At 43.7% G+C, this 12,285-nt stretch overlaps 1 protein-coding gene across 1 annotated transcript in view; it reads left to right on the plus strand.

The window, feature by feature from the left end:
- Window positions 1-12,285, plus strand: part of CWC27 (CWC27 spliceosome associated cyclophilin) — a 340,285-nt gene that overhangs the window by 242,365 nt on the left and 85,635 nt on the right. Inside the window, exons 13-14 of the mRNA XM_077462632.1 lie at window positions 1,568-1,677; window positions 9,733-9,839. Of these exons, the coding sequence (XP_077318758.1) occupies window positions 1,568-1,677; window positions 9,733-9,839 (217 nt within the window). The remainder of the gene's footprint in view (window positions 1-1,567; window positions 1,678-9,732; window positions 9,840-12,285) is intronic.

Raw genomic sequence — 12,285 nt, forward strand, 5'->3', positions numbered from 1 at the left:
TAGGTTTAGGAGATATTTCTTGGACCTACAGGTAAGCCTTAATCTAGGCTTACTTGTAGGTCAAAGTGTGTTGTAAGGGTTTACAACCACTTTAATGTTGCATTTCCTCCTCCTTTGCAGTGTAAAATGCTCTTTATGTATTTCTCCTTCTCTTTCCCTTAGTTGTCAACCTGTGCCCTCAGAGCAGAATAAAGGCTCCGGATTTCCTACAACCTGCTGTACACATTGGCTGAGCGTCAGACAGTGTCTGTTGAACTGGAGGATATCTGGCCCATGTGTACCATATTTCAGGCAATGTTCACATCGGTGTGCTGCAGTTTGCAGGCGCCGGCATCCTCAATAAGGGAAACTGACAGTGAAGCCTTCTGGCTTTACTGCAGGTTTCTTACTGCACATATGCGAGTCATGCTGCGTTTTTCTGAATAGTCCCGACAACTTCTGGGACCTGTGTGTGTCCCAGAAGGCGGGGGCGCGTAAATACTCAAAGATTGCCGCAGTGATCTTACCGGCAAGTGGGAGCGGGTACCTGTCAAAACCAGGTACCCACTCACCCCCTCCGCCCAAAAAAGTGCCACATGTGGCAGTGGAGGGGGAGGGTGCGAGCAAGCAGAGCTTCCCCTTTTGCTGCAGTCAAACCGTAGCACATTGGTGTGAACCAGGCCCTACAGCACACAGCAAATGGAGTGCACACTCACAATCAATGCAGACAGGCCACACACAGTCATAGCATATGCAGAAAGGGAAAAAACAGAGAATAGACACAACAAACCCAGCATGCACACAGTCAGCACATATTTTTTTTACAGTTTCCCTTATTAATTTTGTTACTTGCACACTGGTTCAGTGTTAGCCTAGTATTCCTGGTAGACAAAGAACATATATTTTAAATCCATATTACCTCAGAATACAACTGTATTTGTAATATTTTTATTGTATAGTAACACCGTATACATACAGTATAAGCGTATTTATCAAAGGTGGCTAGAAATAGGACAGATCTTGGCTCTATGTGTGTGCGTTATTAATCATATTACTATGAGGCATTTTTATTTTTCTAAAAGAAATCCCTTTTGGCTAGGCTAGTTGGCACATGTACCTCCAAAGAGTGCCAGCTTACTATTTGAATTTTATTTTTTTATATATTGGCAGTATATTTACTTGTGTTGGAACTGCACCTCTGTGACCTTGGCATGGAGAATGTTAATCATTTAAGCTTAGCTCTTCCTGCCCCCCTTTCTTCTGCTTCGATATAGCTGTTATGGTCCATCCTACCTCTGGTGTACCTAAAACCCTTTATTGGTGTAAAAGAACCAGGTATAATATGATGCTGTGTATAATGTCAGTTCTCAGTGGCAACAAAATAGATAATATTATTTGATTTTTCAGATTTATAAATCTTTTTAAATGATTTAATGGCGGGCATACATTTGGATGTTGGTCATATATTTAGATTGTTTGGCTAATATGACTAAAATAAGAATCCTGTTTACCACATCCTTTTAAAGTAGGGATGGAAAATTATTCTAATGATATAAATGAGGCTCATTTTACCTATTTCTCTTTTTAGCTGAAAGAACTGTGGCTAATAGTGCTCTGGAAGAATATCTCAAGGAGAAAGAAAAGTACGAAGGCTGCAAAAAAAAGAATACAGTGAAAGGCTCGTCCAGAGAACAACAGGTAATTTAATAACCATGTTTAATTAAAAAAAAAATATATATATATATATATATATATGTATGTATGTATATTGTGTGTGTGTATACAGTTTCTCACAAAAGTCAGTACACCCCTTGCAATTTTGTAACAATTTTATTATATCATTTCATGTGACAACACTGTAGAAAATGAGTGCGTGTACAGCTTGTATAACAGTGTAAATTTACTGTGCCGTCAAAATAACTCAACGCACAGCCATTAACCACTGGAGATCCGTGCTATAGCCGAATGACGGCTACAGCGCAGACCTGCTTTGCCGGGACGACGTCTATTGACATCGTCCCGTGCACGAGCGGCCTGCGTGCCCCCTGAGTGGCACGCGCGGCACGCTCTGTGATCAGCGAGTCTGAGACTCGCCTGATCACGGATCGGAGCAAGGGGTCGATCCCAACCCCTTAACACAACAGAGCCGGTAATCGGCTATTTTCCCTCCTCTCGCTGAAAAAAAAAAGCCGATCACTGGCGGCCGTGAGAGGGACTTCAGTCCCTCTCACGGCCTGCTCATCAGTGCCCACCTGCCCCCTGCCAGTGCCACCTAGATATTAAAAATGTGCCACCCATCAGTAACCACAGTGCCACCCATCAGTGCCCACAGTGCCACCTATCAGTGCCCACAATCTGCCTCAACAACAGTGCTGCACCTCAGTGCCACATATCCGTGCCCATCAGTGTCATCTACCAGTGCCCAGCAGTGCCCATCAGTCCCATCTATCAGTGGTACCTATCAGTGCCCCTTAGTGCCACCCATCCGTGCCACCTATCAGTGCCATCTTTTCTATGCCCATCTTTGCCCATCAGTGCTGCCTTATCTGTGCCCATCAGTACTGCCTTATCTGTGCCTATCGGTGCCACTTTATCTGTGCCTATTAGTGCCGCCTTAACTGTGCCTATCAGTGCCCACCAGTGCAGCCTATCAGTGCCCACCAGTGCCGCCTCATTAGCGCATTTCAATGAAGGAGAAAAATTACCTGTTTGCAAAATTTTATAACAAACTATTAAACTTTTTTTTTTTTGCATCTTTTTTTGTTTGTTCAGCAAAAAATAAAACTCCCAGTTGTAATTAAATACCACCAAAAGAAAGCTCTATTTGTGGGAAAGAAATGATAAAAATTTAATTTGGGTACAGTGTTATATGGCCACGCAATTGTCATTCAAAGTGCATCAGCGCTGAAAGCTGAAAATTGGTCTGGGCAGGAGGGGGGTTTAAGTGCCCAGTAAGCAAGTGGTTAATGTCTAAGCTGATGGCAACAAAAGTGAATACACCCCTAAGTGAAAATGTTCAAATTGGGCCCAAAGTGTCAATATTTTGTGTGGCCACCATTCTTTTCCAGCCCTGGATGGATGTTGGAGACCTTGTGCTCCTCCACCTCCTGTTTGAGGATGCCCCACAGATGCTCAATAGGGTTTAGGTCTGGAGAAATGCTTGGCCAGTCCATCACCTTTACCCTCAACTTCTTTAGCAAGGCAGTGGTCGTCTTAGAGGTGTGTTTGGGGTCGTTATCATGTTGTAATACTGCCCTGCAGTCCAGTCTCCTAAGGGAGGGGATCGCGCTCTGCTTTAGTATGTTACAGTACATGTTGGCGTTCATATTGCCATTCATAGTTCCCTCAATGAACTGTAGCTCCCCAGTGCCGGCAGCACTCATGCAGCCCCAGACCATGACACTCCCACCACCATGCTTGACTGTAGGCAAGACACACTTGTCCCTGTATGCCTCACCTGGTTTGCCACCACACATACTTGAAACCATCTGAACCAAATACATTTATCTTGGTCTCATCAGACCACAGGACATGGTTCCGTTAATCCATGTTCTTATTCTGCTTGTCTTCAGCAAACTGTTTGTGGGCTTTCTTGTGCATCATCTTTAGAAGAGGCTTCATTCTGGGACGACATGCAGACCAATTTGATGCAAATGTCATAGTATGGTCTGTGCACTGACAGGCTAACCCCCCACCCTTCAACCTCTGCAGCAATGCTGGCAGCACTCATACGTCTATTTCCCAAAGACAACCTCTGGATATGACGCTGAACATGTGCACTCAACTTCTTTGGTCAATCACAGTGAGGCCTGTTCTGAGTGGAACGTGTCCTGTTAAACCGCTGTATGGTCTTGGCCACCATTCTGCAGCTCAGTTTCAGGGTCTCTGCAATCTTCTTTTAGCCTATGCCATCTTTATGTAGAGCAACAATTCTTTTTTTCAGATCCTCAGAGAGTTCTTTGCCATGAAGTGTCATGTTGAACTTCCAGTGACCAGTATGAGAGAGTGAGAGTGATAACACCAAATTTAACACAGCTGCTCTCTATTCACACCTGAGACCTTGTAACACCTTGTAGACATTAATGGCTGTGTGTTGAGTTAATTTGAGGGGACAGCAAATTTACACTGTTATACAAACTGTACACTCACTACTTTACATTGTATAGTAAAACATTTTTTTTCTGACAGTAAATACCTTATACAGCCCACTTCCTGTTTCTTGTCTGTTAAAAAGCCTATGTTTATGACCTCATGCACAGCTCAACTCTCCTGAATGTCTGGTAGGAAGGGAGCAGTATGAGTCATAAGAGGGCCAATGAGAGCTGCAGAGATGGAGGTGTGCCTCTGTGTGTCTGTGTAAATCCAGGAAGAGAACAGGCAGCAGCTTCAGCTGCCCACAGTTAAAATGGATGCAGCCAGTGAAGGGAGATTTCTGCAGCATATTTGGCTACTACAGAATCACAGTATATATAAGATAATATGCAAAGTGGTTCAAGGGAAGCTTCAGAATGGCAAAGATGTTTTTATTACAAATTATGTGAGCAGACTGCAGTTCCTCTTTAAACATGAAGTTAGCAGCATACTGGATGTCTGGCAGATCAGCAGATATTTTTCTGTTTTTTAAAAGAGACTAAGAATGGGAAAGTGTTCTTGTATTGCACAGATGTACTGAATACATTCATGCACTTTATAAATTAAAGCAAAGGTACAGAGTGAACTAGTGCTGCATGACAATAAAGCAGACCTTCACTTAAGAATTGCACATTCCCAATCCCCCCTCCTCCACAGCATGAAACAAGTGCTCCTCTTTCTATTTCTTTTTTTTTTTTGGGGGGGGGGGGGGATCTCATGATCGATCCGCCTCCTGCCCCCATTCTCATCTAGGACAAACATGAAAGATACCTCCTCCTACAGCAGGGGTCAGCAAATTTTTCCACTTAAGGGCAGGATTCAATGTAAGTGAATGCATGGAGGGCCGCATTCACCTGCTAGTAAATGAAGATAATAATCCTAACACGGTAATAATAACAGTACAGGTTTCATCACTTTAACCACTTGCCGACCGCCGCACGCCGATGTACGTCGGCAGAATGGCACGGGCAGGCATAAGCACATACATGTACGTGATTTGCCTCCCGCGGGTCGGGGGCCCGATCGGGCCCCCGCCCGGTGCCTGCGGCGGTCGGTTTTCGTTCGGGAGCGATCCCGGACGAGGGGACGGCCATTCATTCATGGCCACCCCCTCGCGATCGCTCCCGACGAATGGAAATCCCCGGTGACATCACTTCCTCTCCTGTAATGTAAACACAGGAGAGGAAGTGATGTATTCTCTCCTCCGTGTCGGTATTTTTCGTTCCGACACGGAGGAGAGCGGATCAGTGAGTTGCACCAACACATCCCACACACAGTAGAACATGCCAGGCACACTCACACCCCCCCTTTACCCCCCGATCACCCCCCCAATTACCCCTGCCCCCCAGTCACAGTGACACCAATGTCATTTTTTTTTTTTTTTTTTTTTTTTTTTGCATTGGTGTCATTTGTGACTGTAATAACTGTTAGGGCAGTTAGGGTTAGCCCCCTTTAGTTCTAATGTACCCCCCTAACCCCCCCAATAAAGGTTTAACCCCGTGATCACCCCCCGTCGCCAGTGTCACTAAGGCTGGGTTCACATTGCAGCGGTTTATGAGAACGAATGTGATTCGCACCGCACTGCAGTGCAAATCACATCCGATCTCTGTGCGATTCGAGTTCAGCCATTCGCCGCACCCGCCGCACCCGCCACACCCGCCGCACCCGCCGCAAATTCGCACGGGACCCTTTTTTTGGCCCGCAGCAGAATCGGATCGCATGGGTGTTCACACCATGCGATCCGAGTTTGCAGATCGCACTGCGATATGCGAACTGATCTGGGGGTGTCAGTAACATTTCACTGACACTCCCAGCAGTTCGCATAGGGCAGTGTGAACTGCCGCCGGGAGGCATGCGATGCGGGAACCCGCCGCGGATTCGCGGCGTTTCCGCATCGCTCCAGTGTGAACCCAGCCTAATAAGCGATCATTTTTCTGATCGCCGTATTAGTGTCACAGGTGACGCTAGTTAGGCAGGTAGGTATTTAGGTTCGCCGCAGCTTTTTATAGCGCTAGGGACCCCCATATACTACCGCATAAAGCCCCCTGATTGCCCCCTAGTTAACCCTTTCACCAGTGATCACCATATAACTGTTACAGGTGACGCTGGTTGGTTAGTTATTTTTTTATAGTTTCAGGGCACCCGCCATTTATTACCTAATAAAGGTTTAACCCCCTGATCACCCGGCAGGTGTCATTTGTGACTAATAACTGTTAGGGCAGTTAGGGTTAGCCCCCTTTAGTTCTAAGGTACCCCCCTAACCCCCCCAATAAAGGTTTAACCCCGTGATCACCCCCCGTCGCCAGTGTCACTAAGGCTGGGTTCACATTGCAGCGGTTTATGAGAACGGATGTGATTCGCACCGCACTGCAGTGCAAATCACATCCGATCTCTGTGCGATTCGAGTTCAGCTATACAGATAGTATGGCTGAATTCGTGTCGCACCCGCCGCACCCGCCGCAAACTCGCACGGGACCCTTTTTTTGGTCCGCAGCAGAATCGGATCGCATGGGTGTTCACACCATGCGATCCAAGTTTGCAGATCGCACTGCGATATGCGAACTGATCTGGGGGTGTCATTAACATTTCACTGACACTCCCAGCAGTTCGCATAGGGCAGTGTGAACTGCCGCCGGGAGGCATGCGATGCGGGAACCCGCCGCGCATTCGTGGCGTTCCCGCATCGCTCCAGTGTGAACCCAGCCTAATAAGCGATCGTTTTTCTGATCGCTGTATTAGTGTCACAGGTGACGCTAGTTAGGCAGGTAGGTATTTAGGTTCGCCGCAGCTTTTTATAGCGCCAGGGACCCCCATATACTACCGCATAAAGCCCCCTGATTGCCCCCTAGTTAACCCTTTCACCAGTGATCACCATATAACTGTTACAGGTGACGCTGGTTGGTTAGTTATTTTTTTATAGTTTCAGGGCACCCGCCATTTATTACCTAGTCTCACTAGTGTACCCCTAAATTTAGGGGTGTCTACTTTCTAAAATGGGGTCATTTGGGGGGGGGGGTTTGTGCCATCTTGGCATTTTATGGCCTTCAAAACTGTAACGCCCTTAGAAAGCCTGAAGGCGGTGCTTGGTTTTTGGGGCCCCGTACGCGGCTAGGCTCCCAAAAAGTCCCACATATGTGGTATCCCCGTACTCAGGAGAAGCAGCAGAATTTATTTTGGGGTGTCATTTCACATATGCCCATGGCATGCGTGAGCAATATATCATTTAGTGACAACTTTGTGAAAAAAAAAAAAAGTTTGTAATTTTCCCGCAACTTGTGGCAAAATATAAAATATTCCATGGACTCAACATGCCTCTCAGCAAATAGCTTGGGGTGTCTACTTTCTAAAATGGGGTCATTTGTGGGGGTTTTGTGCCATCTTGGCATTTTATGGCCTTCAAAACTGTAATAGGTAGTGAGAAGTGAACTCAAAAAATTACGCCCTTAGAAAGCCTGAAGGCGGTGCTTGGTTTTCGGGGCCCCGTACGCGGCTAGGCTCCCAAAAAGTCCCACATATGTGGTATCCCCGTACTCAGGAGAAGCAGCAGAATTTATTTTGGGGTGTCATTTCACATATGCCCATGGCATGCATGAGCAATATATCATTTAGTGACAACTTTGTGAAAAAAAAAAGAAAAAAAAAAAGTTTGTAATTTTCCCGCAACTTGTGGCAAAATATAAAATATTCCATGGACTCAACATGCCTCTCAGCAAATAGCTTGGGGTGTCTACTTTCTAAAATGGGGTCATTTGTGGGGGTTTTGTGCCATCTTGGCATTTTATGGCCTTCAAAACTGTAATAGGTAGTGAGGCGTGAAATCAAAAATTTACGCCCTTAGAAAGCCTGAAGGCGGTGCTTGGTTTTCGGGGCCCTGTACGCGGCTAGGCTCCCAAAAAGTCCCACATATGTGGTATCCCCGTACTCAGGAGAAGCAGCAGAATTTATTTTGGGGTGTCATTTCACATACGCCCATAGCATGTGTGAGCAATATATCATTTAGTGACAACTTTGTGTAAAAAAAAAAAAAAAATTTTTTTTTTGTCATTATTCAATCGCTTGAGGCAAAAAAATAAAATATTCAATGGGCTCAACATGCCTCTTATCAATTTCCTTAGGGGGTCTACTTTCCAAAATGGGGTCATTTGGGGGGGTTTTGTACTGCCCTGTCATTTTAGCACCTCAAGAAATGAGATAGGCAGTCGTAAACTAAAAGCTGCGTAAATTCCAGAAAACGTACCTTAGTTTGTAGATGTGACAACTTTTGCGCAAACCAATAAATATACAATTATTGACTTTTTTTTTACCAAAGACATGTGGCTGAATACATTTTGGCCTAAATGTATGACTAAAATTGAGTTTATTGGATTTTTCTAATAACAAAAAGTAGAAAATATCATTTTTTTTCAAAATTTGCGGTCTTTTTACGTTTATATCGCAAAAAATAAAAATCGCAGAGGCAATCAAATACCATCAAAAGAAAGCTCTATTTGTGGGAAGAAAAGGACGCAAATTTTGTTTGGGTACAACATTGCATGACCGCGCAATTACCAGTTAAAGCAGCGCAGTGCCAAAGTGTAAAAAGACCTCTGGTCATTTACCAGCAAAATGGTCCGGTCTGAAAGTGGTTAAGGTGGCTCAGTAATACAAAGCCCATTCACCCTGAGGGAATATGTGACTGGGTATTCAGATTTTACTGCCCCCTCCATCCTGGCACTCAAGGGTGACTGACGCCAGCATGGTCTGGAGATGGGCTTCCTGTCTCCAGGGGAGAGGGGTCCCTGTCCCCAGGGGGGATGAGGTCCCTGTCCCCAAGGGTGATGGGGTCCCTGTCCCCAGGGGTGGGGGTCCCTGTGATGGGGTTCCTGTGCCCTCAAAGCAGTGTCCCCTGCACCCCCCTTCCCCGCCCACTGTAGTGTCCTCAGTCCCCTGCACCCCCCCGCCCTCCCCGCCCACTGTAGTGTCCTCTGTCCCCTGCACCCCCCCTCCCCACCCACTGTAGTGTGCTCTGTCCCCGCCATAGTGTCCAAATAAAGGGGAGGGCATTCAAAAATAAGAGCTGAATTCTGAGTAACTGCTTATTAATGCCTGAGGACTGTGAAGAGTGTTTTTACGTCCCTGCTCCTCCTCACAGCTAGAGACTGGTCCCTGCATCCTCTTCTCTACTGCACTCCAGCAGGCATTAAGTGCAGTGAAAGTGAGAAAGCCGAGGGACTGTCCACTGCTGGAATGCAGTGGAGCGCCATTTGCGGAGGATCAGGTAGGTAAAATTGCTCTAACACCATTCCCTAGACCAGTGATGGCAAACCTTGGCACCCCAGATGTTTTGGAACTACATTTCCCATGATGCTCATGCACTCTGCAGTGTAGATGAGCATCATGGGAAATGTAGTTCCAAAACATCTGGGGTGCCAAGGTTCTCCATCAATGCCCTAGACTAAATGTGCAAATGGGTGCAGCTCCACTGCAAGGGAGGACTTTCAGATGTAAATTTGGTATACTGCTGTACAAACTAGACAAGTGTTTGTAATATCCCATGTATGGTCATTTTAGTCAGAACATTTGTGTGTTCTTTTACCACTTGTTTAAATAGTCCAGAGAGAGACCTAAATATGTACATTTCAGACACTGGATCTTCTGGACCGGTTTAAATCAAAGCTCACCCAGGCAATTTCTGAAACACCCGAAGAAGAAATGTCTGATCCAGAAGAAGAAGATGATGACAAGGGATGGTAAGTGCTGACTTGGTGTTAACTAATCATTATAACAATGTATACAGACACAATAGGGGCAACTTGCAACCTATGATTTATTTTAGGCCACACTGTTGCCAGCTTAGATTTGTTTTGCAACAACCATACAACCTTTGAACATCTGTAATATTGGTTATAATAAAAATTCCAATTTTTCTTTGACACATTATTGGTACAGACGGACAAATACATAACTGCAGGTTAGTAGAATTAATTGCTACTTCACCCACAAATTATTTTTGTAGTTTTGGATAGGGCCGAAACAACTGATCGATTAATCGACTATGAAATTAATCGATGATTATTTTCATAATCGATTAATAGGCCAGTAATGGGGTTAAAAAAAAATGTAGTCCTTTATAGTACAAAAGAAAGAAAAGAAAATAATTGCTACTGTATATATTACCGTCACAGTTCTACAGTAAAACAATGAACCCCTTACAGTAGTGATTATTTGCTTTTTTTTTTATACTATAAAGGATTAATATAGTTTTTTTTTATTTTTTATTTTTTTCCCCATTAGGAAATGTCTTAGACCTGGTTCACATCTATGTGTTTTTTGGTGATTTTTGCAGAAACGCACTACAGTTCATTTACATGGTTTCCTATGGGACACATTCACATCTATGCGTATTTGGACAGGGTCGGGGACTCTCTGGTTTTTTGGTTCAATATACTTCAATGGAGATGCTGCAGAAAAGCATGCAACGTGTTTTTGCAGCAATTTGTGTTTTTTAATCTGCCCAACAACAAATTGGCCCAAAAAAATGCAAATCACAGGCGCAAAAATCAAAACGCAGAGCAAAAAGCACTGCAGAAACAGATCAAAAGCAAGCTGCATAGGTGTGTACCGAGCCTTATGCTGGCCACATGGATCAATTTTCAGACGAGAATATTCAGACGAAACATTTGCTGAATGAAAGAATGTTGTTTGATATTTTCACTTGTTTTTAACATTCTGTTTTTAAAAATGAATGTCATTTCTGAATGAAAACCACATACACTGCCTGTAAATTCCTTTAACCAGGAAGATTTCTATTATTGCTAAATTTTCCAATCACTGTGATTGAAAATGAACGTCGATTTAACCCCACTATCGATTAGAAAACCAAACAAACGTTCTTAAAATTACTTTTATTTTTTATTTTTTTTAATAAAAACATTTGATGTCTGAGTCTGATGATATTTACCACATTCACCCTTTTAATAGTATATATAGTATATCTCCTCTAATAGTCTATACAGTATATATCTCCTCTAATAGTATCTACAGTAATAGTATATACAGTATATCTCTTCTGTCTGTTATTCTCAGAGTGGATTAGATATTTTGCTCCCTAACCATATAGTTGCATAGAGATATTTAAGAATAAATTGCCTTTTTTTTAAACTTTGAATATTGACTAAAATAAGCACCACACTTTTTTTTAATGTTCTTAACTGATTAATCAAAACAATAATCGGCCAACTAATAGATTATGAAAGTAATCGTTAGTTGCAGCTCTGGTTTTGGATAGAGTAGACGTTAGAACCCCTGTCAGGTTTTTATAGCTGGGAAAAATCTGGATATGAGATGCTGGATCCTGGAATACTGCACTAATCTGTAGTGCTGCTTAGGTAGTACTGAATGGTGCACATTTGGGAAAGGATGGGTGACCTGTCAGACCATAGGAGGGCCTGGACCCTGCTTTGTGTGATTGCTGTTGTCTGATTCTCCGGATAGCTACAGCACCTACCAGTTAAATGAAAATGGTAAAATCTGATTTATTACTATATATGCATTCTGGCTGTAATATAGTCATGAATTGTAGTGTTCAGGAGGCTTAAAGACCAAACGAAAAGGTAACTTATGTTACTTTTCCAAGAATTGCTTACCACCACACCCTGTTCCCTGGTCCATACTTTAATAAAGTAGATTCCTCTTTACAGGGAGTATATTGTAAATTATTTTCTAATGAGGAAGTAGTAAGGCACATGTTCTGCATCACTGAGAGGTAGGTGAATGTCTTGCACCACTCCAGCAGCTTAATGGCTTCCTTTTTTTAAAAGAAATTGAAGTGGAAACAAGACAGTGGCTGCATGCTTTTTAGTGAAGAATGTACTGATGAAGGTAACAGCTGCTGCTTTAGTCATGTAACAGGTTCACTTTGCAGCATTATCCAAGTACTGCTTATGAACCTAAAGTAGAGTTTACATATTGCTATTTACCTTCCTTGACCTCAAATGTCTTCTCTTTCTAGCAGTTTGCTATTTGGACCCTCAGTGGTTATTTTGCTATGCTACGTTGCCTCATATTAGATGTAAAAACATATTATAGGAAGTGTGCCTGGTTTTTGAATATTTATTTTCCCTGGTGTCTTCAGAAGAATGTGTTGGAAGTGTTTTACGTTGTGCACAGCCTCCAGGGGAACCACTTTTCAGGACA

The sequence above is a fragment of the Lithobates pipiens genome, unplaced genomic scaffold (assembly GCF_037356315.1).
Source record: "Lithobates pipiens isolate NorthernLeopardFrog02 unplaced genomic scaffold, aLitPip1_a1.2 Scaffold_3, whole genome shotgun sequence".
Lineage (NCBI taxonomy): Eukaryota > Metazoa > Chordata > Amphibia > Anura > Ranidae > Lithobates > Lithobates pipiens.